Source organism: Phoca vitulina, unplaced genomic scaffold (genome assembly GCF_004348235.1).
Source record: "Phoca vitulina isolate PV1807 unplaced genomic scaffold, GSC_HSeal_1.0 scaffold52, whole genome shotgun sequence".
NCBI classification, from domain to species: Eukaryota; Metazoa; Chordata; class Mammalia; order Carnivora; family Phocidae; genus Phoca; species Phoca vitulina.
The window spans coordinates 3058342-3084589 of record NW_022589755.1 but is presented as its reverse complement, the minus strand read 5'-3'; the positions used below and the strand labels follow the sequence as shown (position 1 = coordinate 3084589).

General features: G+C 41.7%; 1 protein-coding gene across 1 annotated transcript in view; it reads left to right on the top strand.

The window, feature by feature from the left end:
- Window positions 1-24514, top strand: part of NLRP2 (NLR family pyrin domain containing 2) — a 46763-nt gene extending 22249 nt beyond the window's left edge. The window contains 7 exon segments of the mRNA XM_032388905.1: window positions 305-475; window positions 2260-2424; window positions 4075-4254; window positions 4583-4753; window positions 9748-9918; window positions 14303-14473; window positions 24379-24514. Of these exon segments, the coding sequence (XP_032244796.1) occupies window positions 305-475; window positions 2260-2424; window positions 4075-4254; window positions 4583-4753; window positions 9748-9918; window positions 14303-14473; window positions 24379-24514 (1165 nt within the window).
- Window positions 24515-26248: the final 1734 nt, after the last annotated feature.

The window sequence follows — 26248 nt, the reverse complement described above, 5'->3', positions numbered from 1 at the left end:
TGGAATAGGGTCCCCTACTCCTCCACCATCTTTTCCCAAGTCCCCCAAATACATAAAAAATCTTAAAAAAAAAAAAAAAAGACGTTTGAGTTATTTCTCCAGTGATATGTCTTGTGATGAGTTGTCTGATAGTCATGCTAAGTGATTAAATCATCTGACTTTCAGAGCTACACTTATTTATTAGAGGTATATGCCCAGAGAACCCCCCCCCCCCCGCTCCAAAATATCTTCACAGTGATGGACAAGTGTTAGCTTTCTCTCCAGCAGTATTTGGTAAATTCCCTCCTTTGCCTCATCCCAGTAGGTTCCAGACTGATCAATATGTGTTTCCTTTCTGGGTGGATCTTTTTTCCGTGTTCAACTCAAACAAGAATCTGGTATTTCTAGACATCAGCCAGAGCTTCCTTAGTACTTCATCAGTGAAGCTTCGTTGTGAAAAAGTAGACTCTGCTACCCATAATCTTCAGAAAGTGGTGTAAGTAGAAGCTAATCCCAGGATTAAAACCCTAGGGCATAACCACGTTCCTTACATTTTTAATATTGGAGCAATATTTGAATTCCTTTCCCAAAGTCCAACTGGGTACTCAAGACATAACTGAGACGGTTCATACCTTACATTTGTCTACTGAATCATATGAAGTAACTTTTTCCAATTTTTTATTGTGGTATAACATAAAACTTAACATTTTAACCATTCTTAAGTTCACAATTATGCATTTTTAAATGTATAATTATGCAACCACCACCACCATCCATCTCCAGAACTCTTCATATTGCAAAACTGAAACTCTGTCCCCATTAAACAATAATTCCCCATGATCCCTTCTCCCCAGGCCTTGGCAACCACCATTCCACTTTTTCTTATAAAGTAATTTTAATACAATGTGAAATATGATTTGGCTGTCCACGAAACACCGTGATGAACATCCAGATCCTGGGGGCAGCTTTAATCCCATTAAGACAACCATAGGGCTGTGCGTAAACAGGATTTCTCGACCTCTGCAGACCCTGGGGTTGGGCTCGATCATTCTTTGTTGTGGGGGCCTGTCCTGTGCATCATAGGATTTTTAGCCCTAGCCCTGGCCTCTACCTTCCAGATGCCAGTGGCACCCACACATGCCCAGTTGTGACAACCTAAAATGTCTCCAGACATTGCCAGGTGTCCCCAGGGGGTACAAAATCACCCCTGACTGGGAGCACTGTTGGAGAGATGGTGTCAATGTGCTGAGATAGGCCTGTGACCTGGGCTGGGTATGTCTGTCTGCCTATGATCCAAAAATCTATGTAGTTGAATGAAGTTGGGAAGAAATGATGGGGCTCAGAAGTACCAGAAAAAGGTAATTACACAAGTTAAATACTTGTAATCAGAATAGAGTGTGCTCATATCCACCTATGACAGCACCTCAGGGTCTTCCTGTGGGGCTCACCTGTGCTGCTCGTGTGCTGGAAAAGTCCTGGAAGCTTACACATGGGCAGACTGCGGGGGAGGTTTAGGGAAGGAGAGCAAACATGATTTAGTGGGCAAAGTGGTCTTTGGTACCAGCAAGACCCTCTCCAGATGCAGGTGTCCTCTTTCACAGGTTTCTTTCTCAACGTAGAGAAAGAAGGAGCTCTTCTGCCACTTAGGGTTACACGGCCATGTGATCCTGATTCTACATGGAAGATGTTGAGCAGGACATAGTGCTCCTGAAATGTGCCCATTGGTAACACTTCAGGGGAAGAAGCTACTACCCTTCCTTATCTCTTTCAAAAAGTCGCAGAACAGCTTTTGTCTGAAACGACTGTTGATGACCAACTTCCCCTTTGCAAAAGTCTGAGATGACTAAAGAAACTGGGGCTTCCGATAGTTTCTAAAATTAGATGTTAGTCAAGCCATACAAAGTTTCAGTTAATGCAAAATGAGTTCTGGAGATGTAACTGTGCACCAATGTGACAACAGTTAACAATACTGCATTGTATACTTGAAATTTGCTAAGAGACTTGATCTCAAGTGTTCTCACCACAAAAAAAAAAAAAAAAAAAAAGGAAATAGTGATTATGTGAATTATAGGTATGTTCACTAGCTTGATTGTGGTGATGATTTCACAAGGTAGGAGTATATTGACACATTAAGTTTTATACCTTAATATATATAGTTTTTTGACCACACCTCAATGGAGGTGGAAAATATGAGCCATTTCCCATGTTTAAACCTGTTTCGGCCCTTTGTTCCCATGTATATAGAAATGCAAGATTTCACCTCTCTTATCATTTCCCTAGCCTCAAAAGTATTTTCCCAGCAGATGCTTATCAGAACTTCTGCACTGTTTTTGGTGGTCATGAGACTCTCACGCATCTGACCCTTCGAGGAAATGACCAGAATGATATGCTTCCCATATTGTGTGAGATCTTGAGAGACCCAAAATGTAATCTGCAATACCTAAGGTATATCCCACCATCACTGAAAACTCCCAGCATGTGCACAGAGCTGCCACAAGCCTATATAGCAACTCTGTATAAATTGGAGGGGGGGAATCCCTTATTCTGATTAGAAACAGTCCTACTCAGGGCACACGGCCCAGAACAGAAAATGGGCTGGAGTTTAGTTTCCACTTGTATTGATCATTGAACAACCTGAACAACTATCCATAAGAGTCCAAAGAAATGCTCAGAAACTGGATACAATCCTCTCTCAGAGAGAATTTATTCATAATTTATGTTTCTCCTATGTCATGATTCAGAATACCAGATTCTGTCCAGATTCATCTGTCCAGGCAAGGATGCTTTGAGAGCATCAGGTTTTCCCTTTCTTGGTATCCCTCTGGGTTGAGAGATCTCACCTTGGGATGTTCTCCACGTGATTTCTCTGTGAGGATTTTCATTAATCATCATGGGGTTCCATTGATCCTCACTTGTCCACTTTTGAGTAGCAATAGGACCATAGTTTAAGGTGATCTGTTGGTCTCAGATTGTGGTTCTGCTTCTATTGCTATGATCTTGGGCTATTTAACTAGGTCTTATCCCCATCAGTAGGATGGAGTAATGCACATCTCCCAAGGATTTGAGGACTGAATGAGACCAAGTCCAAGCACACATGTATTCATTGTTGCATTATTGATAGTAGCCGCTGCCATAATTGACTGTTACCAATGACCTTCCTTTCTTTTTCCTGTAAGGATTCACCAGGAAAAGTGTGAAATTTGAAGATTGGGGGCATTAACTTGTTTCTCAAGGAGTAAATGGATACCCAAAATGGAAGGAGGAGACTCCATATAAATTTGTTTTATTTTATGGGAAGCCATTAAATATTCTCCTTTGTGTTCCAATGCCCAAGTTAACTTTGGTTCCTCTATTATAGGTTAGACTCTAAGAGAAGAAAGTGTTTTTGTTGAATTTTACTTAAGTTTAGTTATATGGTACATAGTCCACTTAGCACTTCATGTGAATTATCAACTTTAATAAACACTCAACATGAGGGTATGACTTGTTTCCAATTTAAAGAGGGAAATGAGGTTTGATGAAGTTAAGTAACTTGGCCACATTTTCATATACAGTAAATAGCAGAACCAGGACTTTTTTTTTTTTTTTTTAGAAACCCCACTCCAAAGACCATGATGCACATAATGTCCCAATGAAATTCCATTCTCCATAGTAAGAATATTCTCTCCAGGGATAGAGTATGGGCACCTTGTTGCCTGATATGCTTGATTGACTGATTTCTAAATAAGTAGTTCTCAACATGTGGTCTCCAGACTAGCAGCAGCTGCATCACCTGGGAACTTGTTAAAACCCAAATTCTTGGGTTTCACTCAGATCCTCTGAATCGACTTCTGAGGATGTGGCCCAGGAATCTTCCAGGTGATACAGGACACCCTAAAACAGAAATTGGTGGATTCTGCATCCAGAGTTTCTGAGGATTTGCATTTCTAACTGCTTGCCAGGTGATGCTGATGCAGCTGGTCCAGGGACCACACTTAGCCACTGCTCCACATCATTTAGTCCAGGACATGACATAATGTGGAATGAGGGGTAAAACTGGAGACAGTTATCCAGTGGTTGGTTCTTAAGAATGACTTGTTCCCATTTCTCTGGCAGGTTGGTGACTTGTTCTGCCACCACCCAGCAATGGGCCCATCTCTCCTCCTCCCTCAAGATCAACCAGTCCCTCACTTGCCTGAACCTCACAGCAAATGAGCTCCCAGAGGAGAGCGCCAAGTTGTTGTGCACGACTCTGAGACACCCAAGATGCTTCCTGCAGAGGCTATCATAAGTACTGCCTCTCTTCCCATAGAGCATCTCTGTTTTAGGTCTGGGGCCACATAGGGAAGAGCAATGGTAGTATGGGACGTACAGGGAAACCCATATGGGACCTCCTACTGATGTGGACACCTGGTTCCCATTTCTGGTCCCAGGCAGGTGGCTCGTGCATCTTACCCTTCTCTCACTCTTGGTCCTTCATGATTGAGCATTAAACACATGATGAGAGAAGAAAGGGGCTAACAAGAAGAGCTGTAGCTGGGAACTCTAGCCTTTGGTGACAGCCAAGAAAATTGGGCTTTGGAAATGTTCTCACCCTCTTACCACTTGTGTGACCCTTTGGCAGGTTGGAAAACTGTCACCTTACAGAAGCCTGTTGCAAGGAGCTCTCCTCTGCTTTGATCGTCAACCAGAGGCTGACGCACCTGTGCTTGGCAAAGAACGCCCTGGGAGATGGTGGGGTAAAGCTTTTGTGTGAAGGCTTGAGTTACCCTGACTGTCAACTACAGATGCTGGTGTAAGTCTGTGCTGCTGTGCGTGTGCACGTGTGCATACTGGATTCAAAGAGGACAGGTGCAAGCATTTAATAGTTCCTTTGAATACCCCAATTATAATGCTGGCAGTTAGATCTGGTGAGACCTGACAGGAGGGTGTTAGAAAAAAAATACAAAACATAGTGTCAATATTTCATAGGGATTTGGGGATGTAGCTGGTTTCCAGGTTTGGGGTTTTTTAATGCATGCCTCTTTAAAGATTTTATTTATTTGTCAGAGAGAGTGTGCACAAGCAGGGGGAGCAGCAGGCATAGGGAGAAGGAGGATCCCAGGACCCTGGGATCATGACCTGAGCCAAAGGCAGACACTTAACTGACTGAGCCACCCAGGCATCCCTTATGCATGTTCTTAGTACCATGTAACATAAGCTCTACCTGCAACTGAGTGTACATGGAGTTATTTGCCAACAAGCTCATTAAAATCCTCTTTTTTAAATTTTATTATGTTATATTGGTCACCATACAATACATCATTAGTTTTTGATGTAGTGTTCCATGATTCACTGTTTTCGTATAACACCCAGTGCTCCATGCAGTATGTGCCCTCCTTAATACCCACCACCGGGCTAACCCATCCCCCCACCCCCATCCCCTCTAAAACCCTCAGTTTGTTTCTCAAAGTCCATAGTCTCGTATGGTTCATCTCTCCCTCCGATTCCCCCCTTTCATTTTTCCCTTCATTCTCCTAATGTCCTCCATGCTATTCCTTATGTTCCATAAATAAGTGAAATCATACCACAATTGACTTTCTCTGCTTGACTTATTTCACTTAACATAATCTCCTCCAGTCCCATCCATGTTGATGTAAAAGTTGGGTATTCATCCTTTCTGATGGCTGAGTAATATTCCATTGTATATATGGACCACATCTTCTTTATCCATTCATCTGTTGAAGTGTATCTTGGTTCTTTCCACAGTTTGGCTATTGTGGACATTGCTGCTATGAACATTGGGGTGCATATGGCCCTTCTTTTCACTACATCTGTGTCTTTGGGGTAAATACCCAGGAGTGCAATTGCTGGCTCATAGGGTAGCTCTATTTTTAAATTTTTAAGGAACCTCCACACTTTTTCAAAGTGGCTGTACCAACTTGCATTCCCACCAACAGTGTAAGAGGGTTCCTCTTTCTCCACAACCTCTCCAACATTTGTTGTTTCTTTCCCTGTCAATTTTTGCCATTCTAACTGGTGTAAGGTGGTATCTCAGTGTGGTTTTGATTTGAATTTCCCTGATGGCTAATGAATTTCATGTGTCTGTTAGCCATTTGTATGTCTTCTTCAGAGAAGTGTCTGTTCATGTCTTCTGCCCATTTTTTGACTTGATTATTTGTGTTTTTTTGGGTGTTGAGTTTGAGAAGTTCTTTATAGATCTTGGATACCAGCCCTTTATCTGTAGTGCCATCTGCAAATATCGTCTCCCATTCTGTGGGTTGCCTCTTTGTTTTGTGGACTGTTTCCTTTGCTGTGCAGAAGCTTTTTATCTTGATGAAGTCCCAAAAGTTCATTTTCACTTTTGTTTCACTAGCCTTTGGAGATGAATCTTGAAAGAAGTTGCTGCGGCCAATGTCAAAGAAGTTACTGCCTATGTTCTCCTCTAGGATTTTGATGGATTCCTGTCTCACATTGAAGTCTTTCATCCATTTTGAGTTTATCTTTGTGTATGGTGTTAGAGAGTGGTCGAGTTTCATTCTTCTGCATATGGCTGTCCAATTTTCCCAGCACCATTTATTGAAGACACTGTCTTTTTTCCATTGCATATTTTTTCCTGCTTTGTTGAAGATTATTTGTCCATGGAGTTGAGGGTCCATATCTGGGCTCTCTATTCTGTTCCATTGGTCTATATGTCTGTTTTTGTGCCAGTACCATACTGTCTTGGTGATCACTGCTTTGTAATATAGCTTGAAATCGAGCAATGTGATGCCCCCAGCTTTGTTTTTCTTTTTCAACATTTCCTTGGTGATTTTGGGTCTTTTCTGATTCCGTACAAATTTTAGGATTGTTTGTTCCAGCACTTTGAAAAATGTCATTGGAATTTTTATCAGGATGGCATTGAAGGTATAGATTGCTCTGGGTAGCATAGACATTTTAACAATATTCATTCTTCCAATCCATGAGCATGGAATGTTTTTGCATCTCTTTGTGTCTTCTTCAATTTCTTTCATGAGTGTTCTGTAGTTCCTAGAGTATAGATCCTTTACCTCTTTGGTTAAGGTTAGGTTTTTTCTGAGTTATCTTATGGTTTTTGGTGCTATTTCTCTAATTTCTCTTTCTACAGTTGCATTGTTAGTGTATAAGAAAGCAACTGATTTCTGTGCATTGATTTTGTATCCTGCCACATTACTGAATTGCTGTATGAGCTCTAGTAATTTGTGGGGGAAGTCTTTTATCATCCTCAATGGGGAAAAGCTGAGAGCCTTTCCCTTAATATCAGGAACACGTCAAGGATGCCCACTCTCACCACTATTGTTCAACATAGTACTAGAAGTCCTAGCAACAGCAATCAGACAACAAAAAGAAAGAAAGAAAAGGTATTCAAATTGGCAAAGAAGAAGTCAAACTCTCTCTTTTCGCAGATGACATGACACTATGTAAAATCCTCTTGTTAACACTAAAATCATAGGACAAATTTTGAGAAAAGAATGGAGCTGCATCAACTGTGTCTACTCAGAGATTCTATTCAGTGTTAACATCTCCAGTGTTCTTGCCATCTACAAAATCACCCCTGACAGTAACTGTCAGCATTTCCTATAAACCAGTTTTAATCTAGGATATGCCTTAAGGCACACAGTATCCAACAACTACTCACTCACTTAAAATTCCATGAAGCATTCAGTTCATGGCTGGAGAGAGGTGGAAGGAAAGGATTTTACCCCACTATCTCAGCCCCCAAACACTAAAATAATATAAAGTTCCATAGGAATTAAGATGCTACCAACCCACTAGCTCTTGTCTTCAAGTTATGTTACATGTTACTGCCACCCAGAACATCTAAACAGAAAAAAATAGTGATGGCCAACATTTATCAAGCACCTGAATTAATTAATATGTGCCAGGCATTTTCCTAAGGCCTTGCCAGGGATTTTTTTTCATTTACTCAGCCAGCCTTATAAAATAAATACCTTCTGTCCAGTTTGCAGTGAGAAAGCTAAGACTCAGACATTAAATGTCATCGTGTTTGCACCTCTTTGGAGGTAGGACTCTAAGGAACTACAGGTCAAGACCTCTTCTTTCTGGACCTCAATTCTGTTTGTGAGCCATGTCCCCACTTTACTAAGTTGTCAGAACTTGCTTGGGCCTTCCTCTGTTACCCCATAGTCCTGGAAGTTTCTATAAATTTACAAATTTCCAAGCCAAGGGGGTGTGTGTTGGTTCCTCTGAAAGGCTGCCTCTGGCCCCACATCCCTGGATATATCACATGACTGCTATTCCCTGGGGTCTGGCAACGTGACAGGGGGCCCTTGTGGGAGCCAAGGCCGATACAATCACTTATAAAGTTCACTGAAACTAAAAGGCAGCCATGTTAGTATTCTATTACTGCTATAACAAATTACCATGAGCTTATCAGCTTAACATGGTTTGTATACTTCCATAGGCCAGAAGACCAGTATGCACAGCGCCGTGTTTCTTTCTGGAGGTTCTAGGAAGGGATTCATTCCCTTGCTCATTCAGGCTGTTGGCGGAATTTGCTTCTTTGTGGCTGTGGGATGGGGTCCCTGCAAGCTGAGAGCTGGCCTTGTCCCCTAACAGCCACTGTGCTCCTTGGTTCAAAGCCAGCTGTGGTGGGTCAAGCCCACACATTGCATCTCTCTCCACTTCAGTAAGAAAGGACTCCTATGATTAGATTCAGCCCCTCTGTATTGTCCAGGGTAACTCACCATGTCAGGATCGCTAGTCTCAATCTCAACTGCCATGTAAGGTCTGGGGATTAGAGCACAGACATCTCTGAGGGACATTATTCTGCCTATGAAAGTAGCCAATGATAAGTTCAATCATCTCTGGTTTTCTGCTAATATCAAGTTCAGAACACTAATAGTAAACCAGGGAAAGGCAAAAGAAATTTTTTTTTCAATGGTTAAGAAGAAGTACCACTGATATCCTGTGTAGCTGATTAATGGATATCTAGGATCTAGTGCCAGACTTGTCCAGATGAGAACTGGTGCCCTCCACCTCTAGATACTACCTGTCTGGTAACTGGATTTAGGAAGTATAATTGGCCCCTTCCATAATAGAAGTTGCAGGTCAAGGCAAGATGGATATTCTCTGTCCCATAGTTAGGGTAGAAATAATAAATACCACTTGTATTAGTTTCCTGTTTCTATAACAATTTGTCACAAACTCGTAGGCTTAAAACAACACAAACTCATTGTCTTAAAGTTCTGGAGGCCAGAAGTCCAAAATGGGTTTCCCTGGGCTAAAATCAAGGTGTCCACAGGGCTGTGTTCCTCTGAGATCTCCAGGGAAGAATCCATTTCCTGGCCTTTTCCAGCTTCTAGAGGTGCCTCCATCCCTTGGCTCATGGCCCCTTCCTCCATGTCCAAAGCCAGCAGTGTAGTGTCTTCAGTGTCCTTCTGTCTGTCTCATCACCTCTCCCCCCTGCTGGCTTTGACTCTCATGCTCCTTCTTGTAAGGATCCTTGTGATTACATTGGCTCACCTGGATCATCTCCCCACCTCCAGATCCTTAACCACACCTGCAGTGTCCCCTTTACACATAACGTCAAGTATTCACAGGGACCAGGGATTAGGATGTAGACATCTTTGCATGTGTGGAGTGGAGGGGGTGGGTGGGGCCTATATAATCACTTACATAGTAATTATGACTCCACTGATGATTTCATTTCCATGTCTCATTGTCTGCGAGCTTGTGTAAAACCTGTGACTTGAGGTCAACGAGCTTGGTTTTGGTCCATCTCCTCAGGAAGGACTCTGAGTTTATTTTCTTCATGTGATTGACTTCTAGGCTTTGGTACTGTAGCATAACCAACAGTGGCTGCAATGATCTGTCAACACTCCTCCAGCAAAACTCAAGCCTTACACACTTGGATCTGGGGCTGAATCACATAGGAATTACTGGACTGAAGTTTCTGTGTGAGGCTTTGAAGAAGCCAACATGTAACCTCAAATGTCTATGGTAAGTTAGGTTTTTTTTACTTTAATCTCTATCTGAAATAAAATATTGGTGCAGCAAATCCCCCTGCTCAAATACAAGAGATTGGAACAAATCTGATTATTTAAAAAATCCAGTAGGATAGCAGTTTTCACAATTTTTTTTTAAATCCCCAAATTTGTGGGCAACCACAAAAGACTCCAAATAGCCAAATTAGTTCTGACAAAGAACAAAGCTGGAGGCATCACACTTCCTGATTTCAAACTATATTATGAAATCATAGTATCAAAATAGCATGGTGCTGGCATAAAAACAGATACATAAACCAAAAGAACAGAATAGAGAGCCCAGAAATAAACCCCCCACATACACAGTCAACTAATCTTTGACAAGGGCACCAAGAATATTCAGTGGGGAAGGGATGATCTCTTCAATAAATAGGGTTGAAAAAAACTGGATATCCACATGCAAAAGAATGAAATTGAACCCTTACACCATACACAAAAATTACCTCAAAATGGATTACAGACTTAAGACGTGAAACTGTAAAATTCCTCGAAGAAAACATAGGACATGAGCTCTTCGGCATTTGTCTTGGCAATGATCTTTTGTATATCATGTCCAAAACACTGGCAACAAAAGCAAAAATAAATAAGTGGGACTTCATCAAATTAAAAAGCTTCTGTCTACTAAAGGAAACAGTCAACAAAATGAAAAGGCAACCTACAGAAAAATATTTGGAAACCATATATCTGATAAGGGGTTAATATCCAAAATAGATAAAGAACTTATACAACTCAATAGCAAAAAATAAATAAAAATGATGAGCAAAGAACATGAATAGATTTTTTTTTTCCAAATCAGACAGACAAATGGCCAACAGGGACATGAAAAAGTGCTCAGCATCACTAATCATTGGGGAAATGAAAATCAAAACCACATGAGCTATCACTTCATACCTTTCAGGATGGTTGTTATTAAAAGAACAGAGATAACAAGTGTTGGTGAGGACATGGAGAATAGGGAATCCTTGCGTACTGTTGGTGGGAATGCAAGCTGGTGCAGCCACTCTGGAAGCCATATGGGGGTTCCTCAAAAAGCTAAAGATAGAATTATCTTATGATCCAGCAATCCCACTTCTGGATATATATCCAAAGGAAATGAAACAGGATCTTGAAAAGATATCTGCATTCTCATGTTTATTGCAGCATTTTTCACAATGGCCAAGATAGGAAACAATCTAAGTGTCCACCAACAGATGACTGGATAAAGAAGAGGTGAAATATATACACACACAATGGAATATTAGCCATGAGAAGGAAGGAAATCCTGCCATTTGAGATAACATGGATGATACTTGAGGGTATTATGCTAAGTAAAATAAGACAAAGACAAATACTGTATGATACCACTTATATGTGGAATCTAAAGGAGCTGAGCTCATAGAGACAAAGTAGAGTGGTGATTGCCAGGGGCCAAGGGGTGGGAGGGAATGGGGGGCTGTTGATCAAAGGTTGCAGACTTCCAGGGGCACCTAGGTGGCTCAGTCGTTAAGCGTCTGCCTTCAGCTCAGGTCATGATCCCAGGGTCCTGGGATCGAGCCCTGCATCGGGCTCCCTGCTCAGCAGGAAGCCTGCTTCTCCCTCTCCCACTCCCCCTGCTTGTGTTCCCTCTCTTGCTGTCTCTCTGTCAAATAAATAAATAAAATTTTAAAAAAGATGAATAAGTTCTGGAGATCTAACATATAGCATGGCGATTATAGCTAATAATACTGTTATATACTTGAAAGTTGCTAAAAGAATAGATTTTTTTCATTCCAGTGCAATTAATACAGTATTACTAGTTTCAGGTGCACAATATAATGATTCAACACTTCCATACAGCACCCAGTGCTCATCAGGACAAGTGCACTCCTTCATCCCCCACACACCTCCACCCTGGTGACCATTGGTTTGTTCCCTTGTAGTTAAGAGCCTGTTTAAAAAAATAGATCTTGAGGGGCGCCTGGGTGGCTCAGTCGTTAAGCGTCTGCCTTCAGCTCAGGTCATGATCCCAGGGTCCTGGGATCGAGCCCCACATTGGGCTCCATGCTCCGTAAGAAGCCTGCTTCTCCCTCCCCCACTCCCCCTGCTTGTGTTCCCTCTCTCGCTGTGTCTGTCTCTGTCAAATAAATAAATAAAATCTTTAAAAAAAAAAAAATAGATCTTGAATTTTCTCAGCAAAAGAAGAAATGACGTGTTGGGATGGAGGTGTCAGCTAACACTACAGTGGCAATCCTCTTGCAAATATATAAATGTGCCAGATCAACACGTTTCACACCTTAAACTTACACAATGTTTTATGTCAATTATATCTCCATAAAGATTAAAGAAAATCTCCAGAAACTTCTACTTCTCAACAGTAAAACAGTTCTCTCAGCAAATAAATTGTTCTCACACAAAAAATGGTAACTCTGTGAGCTGACAGATGTGTTAATTAACTTGATTGTGGTGATCATTTCACAGTACGTACATATATTAAATCATCACGTTGTACAACTTAAATACATAAAATTTTTATTTGTCAACTATACATCAGTAAAGCTGGGGGAGAAAATTCACTAGAATGGTTACAGGAATAGCTTCTAGTCTAGGTCATCCAAAGGCCACCTGTGGACCATGTTAAGATGCAACACTTAAGTCATCAAGAAGGAGTGGCGGCCCAGCTCCCAGCCTCCAGAGAGCTAGGAATTCGATACTGCAGAAAATGTCACCTCCATGAGCAGATAAATGTCTTCAACTCAGTTCTGTCTCACAATCCTGTGTGAGTTAGGTACCATCACTCAAACATACTTGAATCTGGAACCTTACTAGTGAGGGACTCTCAGATGGTAGCTAGTTTTCTGGCCTCTACAGCACAAGAAGATAAGGCAGAGTCATGGTGTCCAACCTCTACTGTGTAGTAGAAATTCTTGCAGCTTTGAGAATCCCAACACCCAGGTTGTACCTCAGACCACTCAAACCGGGGTCTCCACAAGACCCAGACAACAGTATTTGTAAAGCTCCCAGCACTGGTGAGGATGCCAACTGAACAAATCCTCAAGCTTGCAGGTGAGGAAACCTCTGGTTGTTACAATTCATGGCAGGTGCCTGTTTGCAGAGGCTGGTGATGTTAATAATGACAGGGAGGGGGCTCTCTTAACTGCATGCACTACTGGTGTAGGGATGTATCTAGTAAGCCTTGACTTCCTGATGGTATAATCTCAGTTACGTGTTCTAGGAAATGGAGTTGGTTGTATTCATCAGAAGAGTTGGCTATGATCATGAAATATGTTTGCATGTTATTCAGTGTGCCAGGAAGTATGCTAAATGTTTGATGTTAGGTTTAGCCTGGGAAATGCTTAAACGTATGACCTAATCTCTTGTGTGTGTATGTGTGTGTGTGTCTGTGTGTGTGTACACATATATATGCAAACCCCTTGAACATTTGTACAATATTATTTGCTCAAAACAAAATCCTTTATTCCTTTTTTCTTTCAAATATCAAATCCAAGCCTACCGCTACCGTCTTCCAGATACCTAGAATCTGTTCTCATACCCCCAGTACCTCCTGCTAACATCTGGGTGGTTGTATAACCTTCAGCCTAGTCTGTATTCTGCCTTCTCTGTTCCCTACAGTTTTTCAACCAAGTACTAAGAATAACTTCTAGGGGCGCCTGGGTGGCTCAGTCGTTAAGCGTCTGCCTTCGGCTCAGGTCATGATCCCAGGGTCCTGGGATCGAGCCCCACATCGGGCTCCCTGCTCAGCAGGAAGCCTGCTTCTCCCTCTCCCACTCCCCCTGCTTGTGTTCCCTCTCTCACTGTGTCTCTCTCTGTCAAATAAATAAGATCTTAAAAAAAGAATAACTTCTAAATTATAGCTCTTGTCATGTTTCTGCTCAAAACTCTTGACAGTTCCCCATCTCATTCCAAGTAAAATCCAAAGTTTACAATGTCTTAAGAGCCTTCTGTGAGATGGCTCCATCTTATCTGTGACCTCATCTCTTTCAACCCTCCCTGGTTCACGCTCAAGCTGGCTACCTCGATATTGTTTTACATGATAATCCTACACAACCTCAGGGCCTTTGCACAAGCTATGTCTCTGCCTGGGAGCTCCTACTCCGGATCTCTCTATGGTTCATATGGTTCACCCCTCAGGTCTTTCTCAACCATTGTAGTGAGCGCCCCCCAGCTTCTCCCTTTGCCCTTCATAACCTTATTGGATATGACGCACTACATACATCTGTTTCCTATTAATACATGAGCTCAGAGGGAAGAGACTTCTGTTGTTCCCTGTTGGGTCCCCAACACCCAAGAGTGTGCCTGGGGTATAGGACCATATCAGTACACATTGGTTGAATGAACTAACTAATTTTGTGTCTCCCCTGTAGGTTGTGGGGATGTGCCATCACCCCTTTCAGCTCTGAAATCCTCTCATCTGCCCTAGGCAGCAATCAGAGCCTGGTCACTCTGGACCTGGGCCAGAATTCCTTGGGGTATAGCAGAATAAAGATGCTGTGTGACACCTTGAAACTTCAGCGTTCCTTCCTCTGGACACTCAGGTATGATCCTCCTGCTGCTCACGGTGTTTCCTCCAGGAATGGTAGGCTTATGGGGTGAGCACGAACCATAGGAATTTGTTGTAGGCAACTACAGCTAACATTTAGTTTTCATCCATTGATGTTTGATTGCCTGATAATTCTCCCATTGGTCCCTTCTGTTGCTAATGCTGAGAAAATGAGTCAAAGGATGAGACCCAAACCCAGTCTGAAGCCAAGAAGCTAGACTTCTTCTAAGTGAGGGAGAGTTATGGCAGCCAGCCATTGTTGTGTTAGGAAAATCAAGCTGCAGCTCTCCTGTGGTGTCCTGAAAAAGTTTGTGTTGGGGCCGTATTGGTTACAGAGGTCTGGCAGTCAGTCTGCCTTAGAAGTGTGTTCTCTGGAGTGAGTCTGCCTTGGAATGAAAGGAGTCTGTGTCCTCTGTTGGTCATCAAAGCAAGCTGCCATTGAGCTGTGTTGTCTACTTGCTACCATGGCAACAGAGAGCCCTACAACTCTTCTTTGTCTTGCACAAACTTGTTTAAATTCTCAGATGCAATGTAGACAACTGATGGCTTGAAATGATAATTATGTAGAAGAAACAGATTATATGTATACTCAACAAGGTAGCTTGCTAGTCAAAAGGAATGTGTAGACTCTGACGTTTGTTTCTGTTTTTAGCCCCATTCTGGTGAGCTAGCCCTCTTACTGTACATAGTATCAGTGAGTTTTAATCCAGGCGTAAAGCACTCACAGAGACAACATTCGAGCTGTTTCTTTAGATGTTCTTTCCTGAGTCTTTGAATCTCAAGATGAGCAATTGGGGGTGGGGGTGCCTTCTTCCTGTATCACAGATCCTAGACAGGCACAGAGACCCTGGATTCAGAATGTGGTTTTTAGTTCTTTGATTTTATCAGCTACCCCATATCCTTCTGATACACTCTTTTAAGTTAACTAGAGTCATTTTCTCTTGCATGGTGACACTGTTTCTGATTCCTTCATCACTTGGCCAGACACAGTTTGACTGTGGGAACTAATTCTGTGCTTCTACTGCAGACCATGACCAACCTCCAACAATCATGAATAGACAAAATTAAATTTGACCTTGGAGGGTCATGTTGAAAATATTTTGAAGCTCCTTGGCCCTTACTTTAACCAGAGTTATTTTATTGTGATTTTGATGTATGTAAACATTGTGACATGATCACCATAATCAAGCTAATTAACACATCCATCACCTCATATAGTTACTTTTTGTGTATACATGTGTGTGGTGAGAACACTTAAGATCTACTATCCTAGCAAATTTCAGGTATATGGTACAGAATTATTAACTGTCACCATGCTGTACATTAGACCTCCAGAACTTATAACTGAAGCCTTATTGCATGGATGTATTGTGAATCTTAAACCACAAAACAAAATAGATTAATATGCTAGCAAAACCAGGGGCACCTTGTCGACCTCAGAGAGTCGGGGACCTGGGGCAGCGAAGGAACTGAGAAAAAGAGACGACAGCATAGCGAGGCACAGGGGACCCCGAGCAAACAGCCCGAGGTGCCAAGGTTTATTTTCCATAATCTAATATACCTTCTACAATGATATAGATCTATAATGATTTACAGCAGGGGCTTAGTAAGGCACATTCTTCCACGTACACAGGGTTAGTCAAGTGAAGCAATGGCAGTGGAGAAGGAATAAAGAAATCTGTAACTGGCTGTGATCAATTAATTGTAAACACCATTGTACTCGGACCTTAACACAGGATAAAAGAATAAAGAAGGGAATGCCCAGTGTGCTGTTCACAGCTGGCTTCCTGTCTACAAAACATCTTCTGCTGCGTACTTGAGAACAGACCACACACGTCCCAAGGGCATTTCACTCTGATCCTTTTGGGTTATTTTTAACCCTGCAATCTCGAGTTTTCTCAGAGATCTCGGAGTCTGAGCGAACATGCACCAGTGGTCGCTGTGGCGTTCTGTTTCCCACAGCACCTGACTGGCTCAGTCAGTAGAATGTGTGATTCTTGATCTCAAGGTCATGATCTCAAGCCCTATATTGGGTGTGTAAATTACTTTTAAAAATATATATGCTATGAAAACAATGAATCATGGATGACCACATCAAAAACTAATGATGTATGGTGATTAACATAACATAATAAAATAAAATTTAAAAAAAATAAGTAAAATGTAATAGTAGGGGCAAAAATATATGTGTGTGTTAGCAAAACCAGGACTACAATGCCAACAAGAAACATGGCAGCTAATATCTTCAGTCTCTTACTTTTATACATAATTTTTATTATGTTTAGTTAGCCAACATATAGTACATTATTAGTGTTTGGTGTAGTGTTCAATGATTCATTAGTTGCGTATAACACCCAGTGCTCATCCCAACATGTGCCCTCCTTAATACCCATCTCCCGGTTACCCCATCCCCCCACCCCCCTCCCTTTTGTAACCCTCAGTTTGGTTCCCAGAGTCCAGAGTCTGTCATGATTTGTCTCCCTCTCTGATTTCTTCCCATTAAGTTTTTCCCTCCCTTCCCTGTGGTCCTTCACGATATTTCTTATGTTCCACATATGAGTGAAACTGTATGATAATTGTCTTTCTCTGACTGACCTATTTCACTTAGCATAATCCCCTCCAGTTCCATCCATGTCGATGCAAATGGTGGGTATTCATCCTTTCTGATGGCTGAGTAATATTCCATTGTATATATGGACCACACTTCTTTAGCCATTCATCTGTTGAAAGGCATCTTAGCTCCTTCCACAGTTTGGCTATTATGGACATTGCTGCTATGAACATTGGGGTGCAGGTGCCCCTTCTTTTCACTACATCTGTATCTTTGGGTAAATACCTAGTAGTGCAATTGCTGGGTCATAGGGTAGCTCTATTTTTAACATCTTGAGGAACCTCCATACTGTTTTCCAGAGTGGCTGTACCAGCTTGCATTCCCACCAACAGTGTATGAGGGTTCCCCTTTCTCCATATCCTCGACAACACTTGTTATTTCATGTCTTGTTAATTTTTGCCATTCTAACTTGTGTTAGGTGGTATCTCATTGTGATTTTGATTTGTATTTCCCTGATGACAAGTGATGTGGAGCATTTTTTCATGTGTCTGTTAGCCATTTGTATGTCTTCTTTGGAGAAGTGTCTGTTCATGTCTTCTGCCCATTTCTTGACTGGATTATTTGTTCTTTGGGTGTTGAGTTTGAGAAGTTCTGTATAGATCTTGGATACCAACCCTTTATCTGTAGTGTCATTTGCAAATATCTTCTCCCATTCCGTGGATTCCCTCTTAGTTTTGTTGACTCTTTCCTTTGCTGTGCAGAAGCTTTTTATCTTGATGAAGTCCCAAAAGTTCATTTTTGCTTTTGTTTCCCTTGCCTTTGGAGACATGTCTTGAAAGAAGTTTCTGAGGCTAATGTCAAAGAGGTTACTGCCTATGTTCTCCTCTAGGATTTTGATGGATTCCTGTCTCACATTGAGGTCTTTCATAAATTTTGAGTTTATCTTTGTGTATGGTGTAAGAGAATGGTCTTCTGCATGTGGATGTCCAGTTTTCCCAGCACCATTTATTGAAGATATTCTTTTTCCATTGGATTTTCTTTCCTGCTTTGTCAAAAATTAGTTTACCATAGAGTTGAGGGTCCACTTCTGGGGTCTCTAATCTGTTCCTTTGGTCTATGGGTCTGTTTTTGTGCCAATACCATACTGTCTTGATGACTACGGCTTTGTAATATAGCTTGAAGTCAGGCATTGTGATGCCCCCAGCTCTGGTTTTCTTTTTCAACATTCCCCTGGTGATTCGGTGTCTTTTCTGATTCCATACAAATTTTAGGATTGTTTTTTCCAGCTCTGTGAAAAATGTCTGTGGTATTTTGATAAGGATGGCATTGAAAGTGTAAATTGCTCTGGGCAGCATAGACATTTTAATGATGTTTATTCTTCTACTCCATAAGCATGGAATGTTTTTCCATCCCTTTGTGTCTTCCTCGATTTCTTTCATAAGTGTTCTATAGTTTCTAGAGTATAGATCCTTTACCTCTTTGGTTAGGTTTATTCCTAGGTATCTTATAGTTTTTGGTGAACTTGTAAACGTGATCAATTCCTTGATTTCTCTTTCTGCTGCTTCATTATTGGTGTACAGAAATGCAACAGACTTCTGTGCATTGATTTTGTATCCTGACACATTGCTGAATTGCTGTATGAGTTCTAGTAATTTTGGGTGGAGTATTTTGGGTTTTCCACATAAAGTGTCATGTCATCTGCAAAGAGAGAGAGTTTGACTTCTTCTTTGCCGATTTGAATGCCTTTTATTTCTTTTGTTGTCTGATTGCTGAGGCTAGGACCTCTAGTACTATGTTGAACAATAATGGTGAACGTGGGCATCCTTGTCATGTTCCTGACCTTAAGGGAAAATCTCTCAGTTTTTCCCCATTGAAGATGATATTCACTGTGGGCTTTTCATAGATGGATTTTATGATATTGAGGTATGTTCCCTCTAGCCCTATACATTGAAGAGTTTTAATCAGGAAAGGATGCTGTATTTTGTCAAATGCTTTTTCTGCATCAATTGAGAGGATCATATGGTTCTTGTCTTTTCTTTTATTAATGTGCTCCATCATGTTGATTGATTTGTGAATGTTGAACCACACTTGCATCCAGGAATAAATCCCACCTGGTCGTGGTGAATAATCCTTTTAATGTACTGTTGGATCCTCTTGGCTAGAATCTTGTTGAGTATTTTGGCATCCATGTTCATCGGGGATATTAGTCTCTAATTCTCCTTTTTGATGGGGTCTTTGTCTGGGTTTAGGATCAAGGTAAAACTGGCCTCATAGAAGGAGTCTGGAAGTTTTCCTTCCATTTCTATTTTTTGAAACAGCTTCAGGAGAATAGGTATTATTTCTTCTTTAAATGTTTGGTAGAATTCCCCTGTGAAGCCATGTGACCCTGGACTCTTGTTTTTTGGGAGGTTTTTGATTATTGCTTCAATTTCCTTGCTGGTTATTGGTCTGTTCAGATTGTCTATTTCTTCCTGTTTCAGTCTTGGTAGTTTATAAGTTCCCAGGAATGCATCCTGGGATTGCTTAATTTGTTGGCATGTAGTTGCTGGTAATAATTTCTAATAATTGTTTCTATTTCCTTGGTGTTAGTCGTGATCTCTCCCCTTTCATTCATGACTTTATTAATTCGGGTCCTTTCTCTTTTCTTTTGGATAAGTCTGGCCAGAGGTTTATCAATCTTATTAATTCTTTCAAAGAACCAGCTTCAGAACGCCTGGGTGGCTCAGTCGGTTAAGCGGCTGCCTTGGCTCAGGTCATGATCCCAGGGTCCTGGGATCAAGTCCCACATCAGGCTCCCTGCTCGGCGGGAAGCCTGCTCTCCCTCTCCCACTCCCGCTGCTTGTGCTCCTGCTCTCGCTATCTCTGTCTCTGTCAAATAAATAAATAAAATCTTAAAAAAAAACAAAGAACCAGCTTCTAGTTTCGTTGATCTGTTCTACTGTTTTTCTGGTTTCTATTTCATTGATTTCTGCTCTAATCTTTATTATTTCTCTTCTCCTGCTTGGTTTAGGTTTTATTTGCTGTTCTTTCTCCAGTTCCTTTAGGTGTAAGGTTAGCTTGTGCATTTGGGATTTTTCTAATTTTTTGAGAGAGGCTTGGATGACTATGTATTTCCCCCTTAGGACTGCATTTGCAGTGTCCCATAGGTTTTGGACCGATGTGTTTTCATTCTCATTAGTTTCCATGAATTGTTTAAGTTCTTCTTTAATTTCCTGGTTGACCTGATCATTCTTTATTTTTCTTTTAGATTTTTATTTATTTATTTGAGAGAGAGAGAGAGAGGGAGAACAGAGGAAGAGTGAGAAAGGGAGAAGCAGACTCCCTGCTGAACAGGGAGCCAGATGTGGGACTCGATCCCAGGACCCTGAGATCATGACCTGAGCCAAAGGCAGACACAACCAACTGAGCCATCCAGGTGCCCTTGACCCAATCATTCTTTAGCAGGATGCTTTTTAACTTCCAAGTGTTTGAGTTCCTTCCAAGTTGCTTCTTGTGATTGAGTTCCAGTTTCACAGCATTGTGGTCTGAAAATATGCATGAGATAATCTCAATCTTTTTGTATCAGTTAAGTCCTGATTTGTGACCCAGTATGTTGTCTATTCTGGAGAAAGTTCCATGTGCATTTGAGAAGAATGAGTATTCTGTTGTTTTAGGGTGGAATGTTCTGTAAATATTTATGAGGTCCATCTGGTCCAATGTGTCATTCAGAGCTCTTGTTTGTTTGTTGATCGTCTGCTTAGATGATCTGTCCATTGCTGTGAGTGGAGTGTTGAGGTCTCCTACTATTAATGTATTATTATCCATACGTTTCTTTATTTTGGTTATTAATTGGTTTATATAATTGGCTGTTCCCATGTTGGGGGCATAGATATTTACAATTGTTAGATCTTCTTGTTGGATAGATCCTTTAAGTATGATATAGTGTCCCTCTACATCTCTTAATACAGTCTCTGGTTTAAAATATAATTTGTTTGATATGAGCATTGCTGGCCCAGCTTTCTTTTGAGGTCCATTGGCATGGTAAATGGTTCTCCATCCCCTCACTTTCTATCTGGAGGTGTCTTTAGGTTCAGAATGAGTCTCTTGTAGACAGCATATTGATGAGTCCTGCTTTTTATCCAATCTGAAACCCTGTGTCTCTTGATGGGAGCATTCAGCCCATTCACGTTGAGAGTAACTATTGAAAGACATGAATTAGTGCCATTGTACTGCCTGTAAAGTCCCTGTTTCTGTAGGTTTTCTGTTTCTTTCTGGTCTATGTGACTCTTGGGGTTTCTATTCACTTACAGAGTCCCCCTTAATATTTCTTGCAGGGCTGGCTTGGTGGTCACATATTCTTTCAGTTTCTGCCTGTCCTGAAAGCTATTTATCTCTCTTTCCATTCTGAATGACAGCCTTCCTGGATAAAGTATTCTTGGTTGCATGTTCTTTTCATTTAGTACCTGAATATGTCTTGCTAGCCCTTTCTGGCTGCCCAGGCCTCTGTGACCAGGTCTGATGTTATTCTGATGTTCCTCCCTCCATACATAAGAGATCTCTTCCCACTAGCTGCTCTCATGATAGCGTCCTTGGCTCTAAGATTTGCAAGTTTCACTCTTACATGTCAGGGTGTTGATCTATTTTTATTGTTTTTGGGAGGGGTCCTCTCTGCCTCTTGGACACAAATGCTTGTTTCCTTCCTCAGATTAAGAAGTTCTCAGCTATGATTTGCTCAAATATACCTTCTAATCCTCTCTCTCTTTCTCTCTCTCTACCCCCTCGGGGATCCCAATAATTCTGACGTTGGAACATTTCATGGCGTCGTTGATCTCTCTAAGTCTATTTTCATCTGCTACTAGCTGCCTATCCCTCTCTTCTTCAGCTTCCTTCCTTTCTATCAGCTTATCTTCCAGATCATTAATTCCTTCTTCTGCCTCATTTACCCTGGCTGCCAGAGTATCCAGTTTAAACTGCATCTCATTCATAGCATTTTTAAGTTTGGCCTGATTAGATCTCATTTCTGCCCTTAGAGATTCTATATTGTCACTAATGCTTTTTTCAAACCTAGATATTGACTTCATGATTTCCCGAAGTCTATCTCTGACATCTTTCTTATATCCATATCCATTAGGTCTGTGTCAGAGGACATTGTCTCTGGTTCTTTTCTTTGTTAGGACTTCCTTCTCCTAGTCATTCTGTCAAGGGATGGTTGAGTGAATGGATGGATTCCAAAATGTCAACTACGACCCAAGCTAGATGCACCCTAACAAAATCCAGAGTGGTCAGACGCCACCACTGAAAATACAAAGCCAAAATGAAACACAAGAATAAAATTGAAAAAATTAAAATAAATTAAAATAAATTTTTAAAAAGGGGGGAGAGGAAGGGGAGCTGTAATCTCTCAATGTGGACAAAGCAGGGTGTTTCAGTTGTTCCTGGGTGTATTTTGGTCTGTGTGTTAGAGGACACTATGTCCTAAAATTACTGGGAAAGTAAAACTTGTATATATAAAAAGGTAAAACTGAGTTAAACATGGCCTAAAATAAAGCATATATCTATAAAAAATATAGGTGTGTAAAAATACAAGTTCAAAAAGCGACTATGAATAATGAGTTGGTATAATAGACATCTAGTTAAAAATGAGGAGAAGGTATAAAGAAAAATACAGAAGGGGAAAACGGCATGAGAAAAGGAGAAAGGAAAAGAAAAGAAAATGAGAATTATATCTGAAAAATAAACAAGTCGTTAGGCCACACCTGGAACTCAATATACAATTTTCCCCTGGCGTTGGGATTTTACAGTCTTATGGAATCCAAAGGATTGTCATCCACCTATTCTTCCAGCCTATCTTCTGGGGGAGGGACATGCTGCATGTGCAGAGTTGCCCCACCCCCTCTCAGGGGGTGGGCTCAGTGGAAACCAGTCTTCTGTGCCTCTTTTGTTCCCTGGGGAACACCTCTTCAGGGGATCAGAGCAAAAATGGCCACAGCCAAACCTCTGGCCCAGAGCAGAAAATTTGCAGTCTTCCCTCTTTAATAAACTGTCCAGGACAGTCTCCACTTCTGCTTGCACCTCTGAAAACCACAGCCACCCATGGTTCATGCCTGCAGCTACTCTCTCAGAAGTGTTGTCAGGGGTCCAGAAGTATCTTTGTGCTCCTAAAACCACAAGGGGCTGTGGGCTCCCACATGCACCCAAAGCTCTGGAATCAGGTCTGGGTTCTGACCTAAAGCCCTTTCCCAGCCACTACTGCTCTGTGAGTTTTTGCCCAGTTGCAGGCGCAGGTTCCAGATTTTTTCAGGCTGTTCAAGAAGAGTGGATATCAACCCTCCCAGTTCATGGTTTCTGGCAGTTCGAGCTGAGAGTCCCTTCCTGGGCTCGCTGACCAGAACCTGCTTCCTGGCTCCAATGCTCAGGCCCTCTACCATTTCAGGAATCTCCTTTTGCTCTGTGGTCCCTCATAATCTGAGACCATAATGCCCTACCTAGAATTCTGCCTTTTCATTTCCAGCGCCCCTTCAGGGAGGGGTGTCTCTTACTAGAGCAGATTTCTAAGGGTTCCGATTTTGTGCTCTGGTGTTATGTCACTTTCCAGGCACCAGCTTATGGCGGCTCCCTCCCCTTCTGTGTATCTTCTGATATCTCCCTGCAGATTCAGGATTCCATATGTCCTACCTTGCCAAAAGCAGTTGCTTTTCTGCTTGTAGAGATCCAGATATATATTCTTACATCTCAGGCTGATTTTGTGGGTGTTCAAAATGGTTTGATAGATATCCAGCTAAATTCAGGGGACTAGTTGAAGTGGGGTCCCCTACTTCTCCACCATCTTGCCTCGTCCCTATACATATTTTTGCTTTATTCCCTCTTGCTCCCCCCTCACCCTGTTCCCCATTTCCACATCACACAGATGAATATGGTTACCAAAAGATGAATCCTACAAATGAAGCTGTTACTATCACAGGTCAAATAAAAGGTATTGGTCAGCTAGGGGGACTAAAGTCTGGTCTGAGTGACTTGGTTCAAGTGTGTGTGTTTTGTCCTGGATCCACCAAGTAGAAGTTGCCAGAGTGAGCTGTGGAGTAGGAAGGTGTTAGAACTACATCACAGATGTATCCATCAATTCCATCTCTCCAAGCATGATATGAGGATCGCCTGAGATCATCTAAGCATGCAAAAGCATTATAACGTTAACCTGGTATTGTCTCTCTTTCCCTACCAAATCAATATGGAACCCTACTTTGGAGCATACAGTAATCAATAAAGACTGCCCCTGCCCCTGCTCTAAAGCATGAGACTTTTGCAGGCACTTGGGCATTTGGAATGAATCTCCTTGAAGCAACAAGAAACCTTCTTTTTGCCCCATTGTCCAGGTTGAAGATAGATGAATCTGATCCTCGAATCCAGAAGCTGCTGGAAGAAAGCCAAGATGACCCACAACTGACCATTGAGAGTGATAATCAAGATCCAGCGAATAACCAACCTTCTTCAAATGACTTTATTTTCTGAATCCCCTGGACTTATTCATTCCCCAGTAAAGTCCAGGATCATCAAGGTGATGGGGAACTTCCTCTGAGCCCTCTCAGTGATGTTAGGTGCTGGGCCAGATGTTACTGTAGCCTTGGTTGTGCTTTGGCTTCCATGAAATACACACAGGTGGCTTACCCCTGTTATGGATAGAATGCCTATATCTCGAGTCTATCAAGAGAAATAAAGGCGTGAAAGCATTCATGAAGGAGGTTTTTATTAATGGATTCTGACCAAATTTAGACAGAAGATCCTTTATTTGGGGAGAACCTAACCCAGAAAGAAAAGGGGGACAGAAATGTTTGTGATCACACTGGTCTGTTCACCTTGCCAGTCACTGCCCAGTTCTGTCATTCCTTGACCTTCATGGATAGCTGCCTAGTAGGTCTTCCTTGTAGAGTATTTCTCCACCAATCCTACAATATTTTGTAGCATTCTTAAGTGCTTCAGTGAAGCCCTTATATGATCATGTCCTTGCTCTGATTAGCTTTTTAATAATTCCAACCTTACTTACAGAAAACATAACTTCATGGTATGTACTTCATGGTATGCTCTTCCCCATAGAGTCCCCCTTATTTCCTTGTGACAGACAAAATCCCAAAAGTCCTTAAAGCAACAACTGTAAGAATCACTTTTTTTTTATTAAGCACTAATTTTTAAATTTTTCTTCCAATCATCCTACTTTCCCCTATTTCTTCACTGGGGTCCATTCGTTCATCATTCTCACCAAATATGCCACATTCCCAGACATCCCCTTCAAACCTCCATTTAATGTGCTTGTGTGTCATCATCTCAGTGATGTCCCTGCATACGGTGTGGGCTCCTGGATTTTTCTACAAGTTTCCTTCTGTTTCTCTCTCAAGGCCTCTTGTTCAGCTGGATATAGGTCTCTCCTAGAGCATCTTCATTCTCAGGGTCTGAGGTGTGGTAGCTGCCTTCAGGTGGGAGTGGGTGGGGTTGTTAAAAGAAGAAATAGAGGCACACAATTTTTTAAAAGCTAGGAAGGAATCTCAATGTCTTCTAGCCAAGGTTTCTCAATTTCTGTGCTATTGACACTTGGAGCCAGATAATTCTTTGTTATCTTAAGTGTATCTCAAAATGGAGAGATACTTGATGATGAGAGAGAAACTGTCCTGTGCATGCTTAGAGTGTTAGCATCTCTACCCTCTACCCACTAAATACCAGCACCTCCCTCCCAAAATATCTCCAGGCACTGACAAATATCCCTTGGGTGCAAAATGCCCTGAGGTTGCCCCCTTTAGGGGAAAAGAAATTGAGTGGCCTGTGTGCATCAGTTTAGGGACAGATACTCTGCCAAGTTCACCTGTGAGTTAGAGATTCTGTGAGTGTGGTATTAACTATGCAGCAACATAGGAGGAGGATGTGGCCATAAATTGATGAACCCAAAGCCCATGTCTGAGGAAATGGCATTTGGGATCAAGGAGTAGGAGAAGGGCATCCTCAGGGTGGGGAGGTGTGGTGGGGCAAACCTTGAGTACTCACACATATAACCAAATGTTTCTGGTTAGGAGAGAGGCTGGGCTGAGAGGCTCAGGAAATGAGTACTAGTCTGAATTAACCAGCTAAGCCATGGATACCCAGAGAAAACACAGGAGCCAACAGGAAGCATGAGAGAGTTTTGTGCAGAGGATAGAACAGGGTCAGCTATGAGGCTTGGGGATACAGAAGTCAATCTGTAATATGTATTAGGAAAGG